At 39.4% G+C, this 13,437-nt stretch overlaps 1 protein-coding gene across 1 annotated transcript in view; it reads right to left on the bottom strand.

The window, feature by feature from the left end:
- Nucleotides 1-13,437, bottom strand: part of LOC126236612 (inactive rhomboid protein 1) — a 164,106-nt gene that overhangs the window by 42,036 nt on the left and 108,633 nt on the right. The window contains exon 10 of the mRNA XM_049946048.1: nt 10,307-10,559. Within this exon, the coding sequence (XP_049802005.1) occupies nt 10,307-10,559 (253 nt within the window). The remainder of the gene's footprint in view (nt 1-10,306; nt 10,560-13,437) is intronic.

Raw genomic sequence — 13,437 nt, 5'->3', positions numbered from 1 at the left:
ATGTATAATCTCAAACAAAAGACCATGCCTGGTAGCTGGAAGAAAGCATGGATCACATCTGCCTACAAGAAGGGTAACGGAAGTGAGCCATGAAACTGCCATTCATTATCCTTGACATTTGTTGTAGAATCTTAGAACATATTCTTAGCTCAAACATAATGAGGTATGTCAAACAGAATGACCTTCTCCATGCCAACCAGCATGATTTTCAAAAACATTGATAAAGTGAAACCCATCTTGGACTTTTTTTTACATGACATCCTGAGTACCATGGATGAAGGCAGTCAGGTAGACGCAGCATTTGAAATGGATTTAACTCTGTGTCATACCTCCACCTATTATCAAAAGTATGAGTGTATGAGATATAAGGCAAATTTTGTGATTGGATTGAGGATTTCATGGCAGGAAGGATGCAGCATGTTATCTTGGATAGCATCATCGACAGATGTTGAAGTACCTTCGGGTGTATTCCAGGAAAGTGTGATGGGTCCCTTGCTGTTCATGCTCATGGTTTTCACAGATGATGCAGTTATCTACAACAAAGTACAGTTTGAATGAAGGAGCATAAATATTTAGGCGGAGCTTGATAAGATTTCCAAGTGATGCAGAGATTGGAAACTTGCTCTAAATGTTCAGAAATGTAAAATTGTGCACTTCAGAAAATGAAAAACCCATAGTATCCTATGGATATAATATCAGTGAGACACAGCTGCAGTTAGTAAACACATACAAATACCGGATTGTAACACTTTGTAGGAAAATGAAATACAACAAGCGCACAAGCTCAGTCATGGGTAAAGCAGATAGTAGGCTCCAGTTTATAAGTAGAATACTAGGGAAATCATTCTACAAAGGAAATTGCTTACAAATCACCCATCCTAGAATACTGCTGATGTGTGTGGCACACACATGAAAAGGACTAGCAGGGGATATTGAATGTATATGGAGAATAGAGGCATGAGTGGTAAAGGGTTTGTTTGACCTGTGGGCAAGAGTCAACGAAATTTTGAAAAAGAACTGAATTGGCAGTCTCTTGAAGGAAAGTCTACTAATAAATTTTTGAGAACTGGTTTTGAATGATGACTCTACGATTATACCTACAACTCACTATATATCACTCCCACAGGTTTTTGAGGACAAGATTAAATTAATTACAGCATGCACAGAGGCATTTAAGCAATCATTCATCCCGTATTCCATACATGAATGGACCAGGAAAAAGCACTAATAACAGGTATAGTGGAACGTTCCCTCTACCATGCATTTCACAGTGGTTTGCAGAGTATAGATGTGGATGCAGATATAGATTATTAAGCTGAGAGTAAACAATAATAGCTATGCATATTAAGTATTTTATTCTGTGAAATATTCACACATAATTATTCAAACGTATGATTTTCAAGACTCGAAAGCTGTCTTTTCTGTAACATTAATGTTTTTGGATGCACAAATGAATAGAACTAACCATGCAATGCTTTTTGTGTGTCCTCTTAGTTTCAGTGATTTGATTTGATATTACCACTAACTGCCAATTGTATGAAATGATTATAAAATTCATTTCTATGACACTTAAATATGTGATGTCCAAAACTTACAATAAATATGAGAGCAGAAATACCCACAACATGAAAAACTGAACTGTGGAATTGCATACTAAAATATTTAAGTAGTTTGCAATCATATGAAGCCACAACTTTAACACTACTATATGTTGAAGAAAATAGAAAGACAGGAAGGATGTCATAGAGGAAGACAACAGAGGTTTTACATTCTGCAGGGAAGGATGGGCAATGGAAGCAAAGGTGCCAGTGGGGTAAGGGCTAGTGCACATACTAAAGAATCAGTGCAGCACTGTGAAGGCCATACAAAAGCAAATGACAACAGGAGGGGAAAGATTATGTTGACAGAATAAACTAAAATCTGTTCTTCTGATCTACTATTTGTCCTGTTGTCTATTCTTATTCGCTTCTTTGTACAATTTGGAAAGTCACCTTACTTTTTGAACAGCCCTTGTATGTCAATGCCCAAAAAGTGATATTGTACCAGAAGAATGGCTCTGCTTGTACACTGACTATTGCTATGACAAAAAGAGGATAATTTGGCCTTAAGACGGTTTCTCCAATCACACTATTCTCCAGATATGGCCATAAACAATTTATTTCTGTTTCTTAACTTCAGCTGCAGCAAACCCAGAAGTATCAGTGTAAGATCCAAATAAATGCCTCCCACAGGTAAGAGTATTAAAATCCTAATGATAAAATGCCAAAGCATTCACAACAAGGTGCCAGTTTGAAGCACTTATAAAAGGCAGGGCACATAATACTAGGTGCAGAAAACTGGTTGAAAACTGAAATTGATAGCAGTGAGGTTTTTGGGAAAAATTTAAGTGCATGTCAAAAGAATAGGTAAACGGAGGTGGTGTATTTGTTGCAGTAGACAAGAAACTCAAATCCACCAAGGTAGAAACTGAAGCTGCATGTGTGAGTGTGTGGACGAGACCGAATAACAGGGGTGGGCATCAAATGGTAATTGGATCCCAGCAGACTCATCTCATTATGTAACCAAAAACTTTAAAGAAAACCGCAGCTCAATTGCATGTAAGTTCCCGTCATATTGTAATCATAATTTGGAAGCCCACTCATTACAGAAATATATTGGATCTAATGACAACAAATAGACCTGACTTCTTTGAGGATGTCCACATTGAAACTGGTATCAGCGACAATGACACAATTGTGACAACAATGATTAACAAAGTACAAGGGACAATTAATACAAGCACAAAGATGTTCAGTAAGCTAGATAAAAAAAACCAGTAGTGTCATATATCAATGAAGAACTTGATACTTTCAGCTCAGGGCAGGAGCATGTAGAGGAACTATGGTTCAAGTTTAAAAGAATAGTTGACCGTTCACTGGATCGATATGTACCTAGTAGAACAGTACATAATGGGAGGAAGCCTCCATGGTACTCAGTCACCTCTAAAGAAACAGAGATTACTGAACAATAGGTGTAAAACAAAGGGTATGGCTATTGGTAGACAAATGCTGAATGAAACACACTTGGCTGTCAAGAAAGCAGTGCATAACGCCTTCAATGATTGCCATAGCAGAATACTGTTAAATGATATTTCACAAACCCAAATAAATTCTGGTCATATGTAGAGGCTGTTAGTGGCACTAAAGTTAGTTTCCAGGCCCTAGCAAATGAGACAGGAATTGAAATTGAGAGTACCAAAGCAATATCAGAAATGCTTAACTCTGTATTCAAATGTTCCTTTAGAAAGGAAGACCAAGGAGCACTGCCTCAATTGAATCCTTGTAACACTGAAAAAGATGAATGAAGGAAGTGTTAGTATCAGTCATGTTGAGAAACAGCTGAAATTGTTATAAATGAACAAAGTCCAAGGCCCGATGGAACCCCTGTTAGATACTATCTACATCTACATCCATACTCCGCAAGCCACCTGACTGTGTGTGGCGGAGGGTACCTTGAGTACCTCTATCGGTTCTCCCTTCTATACTGAATTTGTGGCTGAGTTAGATCCTCTTCTAACTATAATCTATTATATATCCCTGAGACAAAAAACTTGCCCAGTTCTTCACAAAAAAGCACAGATCACACCTCTCTACAAGAAGAGGAGTAGAAGTGATGCACAGAGCTACTGCCCAATATCCATGACATTCATTTGTTGCAGAATCTTAGAACATATTCTGAGCTGAAACGCAATGAGCTACCTTGAGCAGAATGACCTTCTCAATGTCAAACAGCATGGAACCCGAAAATATCGATCATATCAAACCCAACTTGCAGTTTTCTCCATTGACATACCGAAATCTTTGTATTGAGGTAGTCAGGTAGATGAAGTGCTTTTGGATTTCCAAAAAGCATCTGACTCAGTACCACAACTACGATTATTGTCAAAAGTATGGATCATATGGGGTATCAAGTGAAACTTGTGACTGAACTGAGGACTTTTTGGTAGGAAGGACACAGCATGTTAGCTGTGATGGAGAGTCATTGTCAGAGGTACAAGTAACTTCAGGTGTGCTCCAGGGAAGTGTGTTTGCCATTCATGTTGTATATTAAAGACCTTGCAGACAATTTTAATAATAGCATCAGACTTTTTGCAGATGATGCAGTTATCTACACTGAAGTGCCAAATAAACTGATATATGCATGCATATTCAAATACAGATATTTGAAAACAGGAAGAATACGGGGCTACAGTCAGCAATGCCTATATAAGGCAATAAGTGTCTGGCACAGAGGTTACTGCTGCTACAGTGGCAGGTTATAAAGATTTACGTGAGTTTCAACATGGTGTTATTGTTGGCGCATGAGCGATGTGACACAGCATCTCTGAGGTAGTGATGAGGTGGGGATTTTCCCATATGACCATGTTCAAGAGTGTACCATGAATATCAGGAATCTTGTAAAACATTAAATCTCTGACATCTCTGTAGCCAGAGAAAGATCCTGCAAGAATGGGACCAATGCCAACTGAAGAGAATCATTCAATATGACAGAAGTGCAATCCTTCTGCAAATTGCTGCAGATTTCAATGCTGGGCATCAACAAGTGTCAGCGTGTGAACCATTCAGTGAAACATCATCGATATCGGCTTCCAGAGCAGAAGGCCCACTCACGTACCCTTGATGACTGCATGACACAAAGCTTTACACCTCACCTGGGCCTGCCAACACTGACAATGGACTGTTGATGACTGGAAACATGTTGCCTGGTTGGACAAGTCTCATTTCAAATTGTATTGAGCGGATGGTCATATATGGGTAAGGAGGCAACCTCATGAATCCATGGCCCCTGCATGTCAGCAGGGGACTGTTCAAGCTGGTGGAGACTCTGTAATGGTTTGCAGCATTTGCAGTTGGAGTGATATAGAGCTCCTTATATGTCTAGATCCGACTCTGACAGGTGACACGTACGTAAGCATCCTGTCTGATCACCTGCATCCATTCATGTCCATTGTGCATTCTGACAGTCTTGGGCAATTCCAGCAGGACAATGCAATGCCACACATGTCCAGAATTGCTACAAGTGGCTCCAGGAATACTCTTCTGAGTTTAAACACTTCTGCTGGCCACCAATCTCCCCAGTCATGAACACTGTTGAGCATATCTGGGATACCTTGCAATGTGCTGTTCAGAACAGATCTCCACCCCCTCGTACTCTTACGGATTCATGGACAGCCCTGCAGGATTCACACTGTCAGTTCCCTCTAGCACTGCTTCAGACATTAGTCGAGTCCATGACATGTCATGTTGCAGCACTTCTGCATGTTCGCAGGGGCCCTACACAATATTAGGCAAGTGTAGCAGTTTCTTTGGCTCTTCAGTGTATAAAGAGGTACTATCTGAAAGAAGTTATATAAATATCCAGTCTTATCTTGATAAGATTTCAAAGTGGTACAAAGATTGGCAACTTGCTTTAAATGTCCAGAAATATAAAACTGTGCACTTCACAAAATGAAAAAACACAGTATCGTATGTCTATAATATCGACGAGTCACTGTTGGATTTGGTCAACTCATACAAATACCTGGGTGCAGCACTTTGTAGGGATATGAAATGGAATGATCACATAGTTTCCGTCATGGATAAAGCAGGTGGTAGACTTGGTTTATTGGTAGAATACTCTGCAATAATCATTTAAATTACAGCTACAATCGAGAGATTTTTACACACACACACACACACACACACACACAAATCCTGTGTCACTGCACAGAAAATTCAGCAACTCAAGTTCATTAAAATTTATCACATTAAGACCCAGTACTAGGAAGGTTACTGGAAATATGGGAACACCACAAGAAATGTGTGGTTCTACATAAAAGCAGATGCTAGTCAAGCTTGCAGGTTGTGCTCCTGTATTTTATCGTGGTTGACACTTGCAACATATTTCGGACACTGCATAGTATTCTGTGTAACTGTGAGTGTGTTATGTCAGAGTTAAGTGAATTCTAACATGGACAAATTGTTAGTGCTTGTATGGTGGGTGCCACTGTATTGAAAATGTATACTGCATACAGGGAAACCAGAGAAACATCATCTGCTAAGTTATAACATGGATGAAAGTGAGTGTTGAGTGATCATCAAAGATGAAGATAATTGTGATGAAAAATAAGAGGGCAACAGTTGCAAAAGTCACTGCAGAAGTCAATGTCACATTTGTGAATCTTGTCGTCATACCAAACCAACACAAAGGGAGCTCCATCAGCACAAAACTGCTGGGAGAGCTGGAATTGCCAAACCACACCAGTGACGCAAATTTTCTGCAGCTGACATGGTGCTGCAGCCATAAAATCTGGACTACAGAGCAATGGAAAAAGTAATTCGATTAGATGAGTCTTTTTTCATGCTGTTTCCTATTTTCACCCAATTTTATGTCCCATGAGTGAAACATGGTGCGGGTTTGGTGATGATTTGGGCAGCCATATCATGGTACTCCATGGGCCCATGTTTATTCTGTTGCATTTGTGGTCAGGCTCATTCCTTGGCACAACGTTTGTTGTGCAATGATGATGCTGTGTTCCAAGATGATAGGCTCCCTGCTCACACATCTCGCATGATCCAGGACTGGTTTTGTCAGCACAAAGATAGATTGTTGCATTTCCCCTGGCCACCACAGTCAGCAGATCTCACTGTTACTGAGCCTTTGTGGTCTACTTTGGAGAGAAGGGTGCATGATCACTATCCACATCCATCAGCATTACCTGAACTTGACACTACACTGCAGGAAGAATAGAATAGATTCCCCTGAGAACCATACAGAAACCTGTATTAATCTATTCTGAGATGAATGAAAGCTGTTTTGAATGCCAATGAGTTGCCTACATCATATTAGGCATTGTAATGTGCTGCATTTTTGCTGTTTCCATATTTTTGTTCACTCTCTGTATCATTCCTGGATGTGTATTGGGGCATTGAGATGTCTGAGCCACTTTCCAGCAACTGATGGTTGGAGGCCTTGTCTATCTTGGGGATTATGGGTCAAACAATGGAAAATCCAGGATGGAATGTAACAATTTGAGAGAAGGAAAGTTGCCACTGACCACACAGCGGATATGCTGAGTTGCGATAGGCTCAACAAAAAGATTCACACAATTATAGCTTTCGGCCATTAAGGCCTTTGTCAGCAATACACACACACACACACACACACACACACACACACACACACACACACACACACGCAAACACAACTTGCACACTCGTCTGTAGTCTCAGATAACTGAAACCACACTGTGAGCAACAGCACCAGTGCATGATGGGAGTGGTGACTGGTGGGGGTAAGGAGGAGGTTGGGGCGGGGAAGAGGAGGGACAGTATGGTGGGGGTGACGGACAGTGAAGTGCTGCAGTTTGGACGGAGGGCAGGGGAGAAGGCGGGTAGGGGAGGGGAGGAAGTAGTGGAAAGGAGAAAAATGAAAAGAAATTAAAAGAATGGGTGTGGCGGTGAAGACAGCTGTGTAGTGCTGGAATTGGAGGGGGTTGGCTGGGTGAGGACAGTGACTAACAAAGGTTGAGACCAGGAGGGTTATGGGAATGCAGGAAGTATTGCAGGGAAAATTCTCAACTGCACATTTCAGAAAAGCTGGTGTTGGTGGGAAGGATCCATATGGCACAGGCTGTGAAGCAGTCATTGAGATGAGGGATATCATGTTTGGCAGCTTGTTCAGCAACAGGGTAGTCCACTTGTTTTTGGGCCACAGTTTGTCGGTGGCCATTCAAGTGGACAGACAGCTTGTTGGTTGTCATGCCTACATAGAATGCATCACAGTGGTTGCAGTTTAGCTTGTAAATCTCATGACTGGTTTCACAGTTCAGATTATGGGTCAGTCTTTCTGCAAACCATCTACTTTGATTGTGGTCAGAGCTACTAGGCTAGCTCAATGGCTAGAGATTCTATCATGTGGACATTATGTCCCATCAACTGTTGTAAATTAATTTGTGAGAAATCCCTATAGGCAGCAGCACTCTGTAAAGGAGTGCTATTGGTGGGAGCACAAAGTGAGTGATGGACATGCTTCCATTCTGGTCCTGAGACTGCCTGGCTGAAACAATTAAAACAATTTTGTGCAGCTGACTGGAGCTCACAAAACTGAGAAGTTGGCCTCATGGATTTAGGAGGCAAGTCATGGGCCTTCAGGGTAAGAGTTTTTCTTCAAATAAAATTTATGAAGACAGAGTTGCTGTGATCCTTTGTGATCCACAAGGTACTTTTTCAACAAGGAAAGCTAAACAAAAATTCACAAGTGTGTGCCTGTGCATTAGCATAGAATTCTGAATAGTGCCTTTCCAGTTTTCTCAGTCAGTGTCATGGTTTAGTGAGCTTGCATGTACTCTGCAGAAACAGGACATGTAGCACAGCATATAAACATTAGCTAGCTGGATGTGATGTTTAATACAAGTGGTGGACTTCACCAACATGTAATCAAAGGCAAAAATTACTTGTATTTCCTTGGAAACCTGAAGAGTGATGTACTTACTCTCAGCAGTGCACTTTTTCCTGTATTTGTGGATGTAGTCAGATAACTATGAGTTATTAATCGTAAGTTTTAGGGTAGTGACAATTTCTGTCCAGCCTCATGGGTCAAACAACACTGGAAATCCTCATTTAGACAGATTCTAATAGTTTAGCAGTGAAGAAAAATGATCTGGGTCAATTAATAAATACTTCCTCGTAAGTCTTCAAAGAAATACTGGTGTGAACTGTGCTGCAAGTAATGTGGCTTAGCAGTTGGTGTTGCTGGCTGGCATACTGCAGGTTGGTGGTTCAAACCCAACCACTAGCAACTATTTGTTACTTAATATTTATCAGTTCTGTAAGGTTCTCAAAATATCTCATGTTTCTTATGTTTGCATATTCTGGAATATTCAGTGTTAGTACAAATAGCAGTAGTCTTTGCACAGGAGTTCTGTTCCACTTGTACACTAGTGTTCATAATAATTGTACCTCCAATGCTCAGTGTTGTACTTCACTGTTGACCCTGCCTTCAGATTCAGAGTAAATATTGGTAAGTCATGACATAATTGCATAATTTGTCTCACATGCAACATGTCGCTAACAGTGTGTCAATTATGGCCACAAGTGTGAGTGAGATTTTGCACAATGCTATCAAAGCAACACCCTATCCAGTGATGGTGTAAGGAATGTTTCACTGCTTGAGCACAAATCAGGAAGAATGGTGTAGTTCATTGTCCAATTGGAAACAAAAGCCTCCAAATGCAGCAAGGGAGCACTCATATGCTGCCAGTATACCTACCTTTGAGGAACAATGAATTGTATGATAAAGATCTATTTTATTTTAAGAGAACATTCCACAGAAGTGGATACTACCAGATCCAAATGTATCTTGCTGACTCCATTCCTCCATGACTTTTCTAATTCACCTCTATCCCCTCACTGACATTTAGCAACATGTGCTGTGATTTACCATCTGCCCAGTGACTTTATTCTCATAGTTTGAGTATTCATTGTGAGGCACCCTGCACATTGGCATACACAAATGTAGACAGTGGCATCTGCACTCCATTGTGAAGGGATGTTACTTCATCACACAATTGCCCATTATGTTTTCTTTGTATAGCACTGAACTTGCTAGTGATTTCCTGCACTGTGGCCTGCCTATTGGCAATTACATACGGAGTTGGTTGACAGTGATCCTTGCAATCCACACCTTGTTTCCTAAACCAGTACACACTGTTGTGTATTACGTAAAATGAGGTACTCACAATGGTCACTGGCATAGTGACTAATTGAAAGTCCAGAATCTGGATGACTTTTTAAGTGGAATGAATCCTGTGTCAAAATGTAATGATTGGGCTATATCAAATAAAATGAAAACTTGTGTCCAGGGCACACTGTATATGACCTATGTATAGACTGTGCAAGATCTGAGAATATACACCATGATCTATGCTGAATTTTTCCATTTACTGACAAGTAGAACACATAACTCCTGTATATAATTCATTTTCTCAGCACTGTGGCATATAGACATAAAAATTTAACTTATCTAAGAAAAGGTGATGAAAACACAATGTAAGCAAATAAGAATGCTCAATGGCCGGAATGTACACTGTAGTGAAGTATGCCTAAACAGAACACAAAAATGTGATGGAGAGTTTTCACATACAATATATATTGTGTGCAAACTTAATGACAATTTTTGTGACTTTAAATATGTAGCATCAAATTAAAAAAAAATAGCTTTAAAATGATAGTAATTTAGCAGAAAATACTGAATTTTTGAGTGAAAAATAACTATTGCATTTCTTTACCTGAGAGCAGAGAGAGGCCTCTTCATGAAAGTAACCACGAACAAAATCACAGTATTCCTTTGTTGTTATTCGGCACGTCCCATGAATCCCAATACAGCATGGGTGACCTATAACTTCACAAACCATATGCTCTGCCATTTTGTCTTTGTACCGAAACCGTTGTGGAAAGGAATTGGTTTTCCGGCAGATGGGCCACTTGGTGATGTCATCAGGCCACTCATATGGTGCAATGGATGCTGGAGCTTCACAAAATCTGGAAATGCAAGTAATTTAAATAAAACATTACACCTGCAGAAATTATATGTCTAATATTAATTAGTCTCAAACAAATGTGCAGCATTACGTGCTACCCATGATAGAGACAAAGGAAAAACCAGTATAAATATTTTTTCTCTGTAGAAACAGGCAAAGGATGAGCAAACAATGGATGCATTGACATTGTTGTCACTTAAAATTTCTGGAATTACACAAGCCATCCTTAACATTCACCTTTGCATCTCTCTCCACAACCAGAGATGTAAGTCCCTGATACATTCCCCAACTTCCTATAATCTATGTGATCTCTTTACAGAGCAGTGGTCAGATCACCTTCAATATTTTATTTTCAGTTAATATTTTTCAGTGTGAATTCAAATGCTCTCATTTTGAGGCTTCCACTATGATCCTTATGTGAATTCTAATGCTCATACAGCTATTTTTTGTGTCACACTTTTACTTCTTTGACACAGAAGATGTGTGCTTAGAATACACTGATGAAGAGTTTCTGAAACCCCTACACAGTGCAAAATTGACCACCAGATTTCATGAGAGAGAGAGACCTGCCAGTATAAAAGGAGGCAGGCAGTTTTTGTTGTCAATAGAGAAGCAGTAACAGCAGAATGTGTGGTCAGGAGAGCTCGGTAATTTTTAATATGGACTAATCACTACATGCCACCTCAGTATCAACTCCATTAGTAATATTTTGACCTTCTAAAGCTATCATAGTTGACTTTTGGTGATGTGATGGTGAAGTGTAAATGCTAAGGAAGAACCAGGACATGGCACACTTCACGTACCAACAGACAAGAACCATTGAGTGCTGCAGAGGGTGATGTAAAAAAATCACATGAAATCAGCAGACTGGATCATTTGTGAGTTCCAAAGTGCTACCAACAGTTCATTTAGTACAATGAGTGTGCATAGGATGTTAAAAAGAATATGATACACTGATCGAGCTCCTCGTAAGCAACACATTTCTGTAGTCAATGCTAAGTGATACTTTAAGTGGAATAAAGAGTGAAACCATTGGACAGTGGCTGACTGGAAGCATGTGATTTGGAATGATGAATCACACTATACCCTGCAGCTACCCAGTGGAAGAGTTTGGATTTGATGAATAAAAGAGGACGTTACTTGTCATTATGAGTAGAGGCAACAGCAAAGTATGGAGGAGATTGTTTTGTGACATGGGAGTGTGTTTTCAGAGTAACGATATGTTCCACTTACTGCATTTGAACACTGCTAAATGCAGAAGCATATGAGAATTTTTGTAGCACTATGTACTGTGTGCAGTACAGAAAAGGTTCAGAGATATTTTTAGTATAAGAAAGACAGTGCACCATATCGTAAAGCAGCACCAGTGGAATGATGGGCACATTCCACATCAATGTCCATCAATATGTGTCTGAATAATTTTGATAAGCTAGTGTATTACATAATAACATACATCTACGTTTAGTTTAAGAGAATGGTAAAACTGCTCTGTTCACAAAGTTATGTAAATATTTTGTACATTGGAAAATTTTTATAATCTTTTGCATAGAGTGCCAAAGCATTGAACACCATCAGTCTAATACAAAACATACATTACATACATCAATTTTGTGCAAAAGTTTTCTTAAATCTACATAATTTTTCCATTGGAGCCTTCCTATTTACATAGAACACACCAGCAGGGTGTCTACACCAGATATTACAATGATCAATAAAGCTATTACTTCTAGTTTGGTACCTGCTACAGTTTCCATACCAACAGCAGCACTATTATACAACAATGTTTCTTTAACAATTTATGGGTGCTGGTTAAACAAGTTGCATGTAATACACATTAATGTAGATATAAGCATTTATTTTACTCTGATATAAATGGAATGGTATAATTTCAGCTGGATTATAATGTATTCAAATATACTCATGAATGTGCTTTGTTATTCTTGCCAATACAGCATAAGACAGAGCAATGGTATAATTCAGAAATGGGCTACAAGTGATCGTAGGAAGACTATAGTTAATGTACTCGCTCCCCTCTTCAAAAAACAAGTATCATCACATATTACCTCTCTCAACTGCATGGATGAGTCATCATCTCATAATTGGATATTAAAAGTGAAGTAACTGGATGTCCTGAAACAGTTCAGCACCAAACAAAAATTGCTGCCAAGAAAAACACGTGGGATTTCATGAATCAGATCAGCTGAACCTAAAAGAATCATAACCACTTGTCTTAAGTTCTGAATTTGGTTCACTTTAAGCTTTGAGTTCTGTTTTATCCACACACCCAGCCAAGGAAGTTTTCCTGTAAGTAGACTTAAATGCAATGGATTTGGTCACAGTACTGTAGTAATACCATTTACGTTATAGTATAACATTTACATCTAAACTCTGTAGGGCCAAGTACCATCATCTACAAAATAGGGCAGAGCTGCCAATGGTGTCAACAGGACGTTGTAGGATGCTGTTCCCATAAATATGTGATCCCATATAGGTATTTCAGAAGACACGTTGGGATATACCCTCACCAATATTTATACCTGCACATTCAATCAGTCAATTACTATGACGTTAAGAGTATTCAATATAACACTGTGAGATTACTTTGTACACCACACCATCTTCAGATGATTGTTAAGGTCAGTTTTAAGTTATGGCTTAGAGCAGCTGTCGGCTATCCACAGGCTGCATGCCTTCTCCTTGCAACAAGAGACTGTTTTATAAATAAAGGTTTTATTATTCAGAATAATTTTAATTTCACACCAAAGTTGAAATCTGAGTAACAGCAGTGACCAAACAAAATGCTGGCTGTGATGACAACTGCTGTTCTTGCTCCATCAGTGCAGGTCAATTGAGTGAAACGAGTTATTGTGCTTCCACAA

The sequence above is a fragment of the Schistocerca nitens genome, chromosome 2, assembly GCF_023898315.1.
Source record: "Schistocerca nitens isolate TAMUIC-IGC-003100 chromosome 2, iqSchNite1.1, whole genome shotgun sequence".
Lineage (NCBI taxonomy): Eukaryota > Metazoa > Arthropoda > Insecta > Orthoptera > Acrididae > Schistocerca > Schistocerca nitens.
Note: the sequence above shows the minus strand (reverse complement) of the source record. Positions and strands in the feature narration are given on the sequence as shown.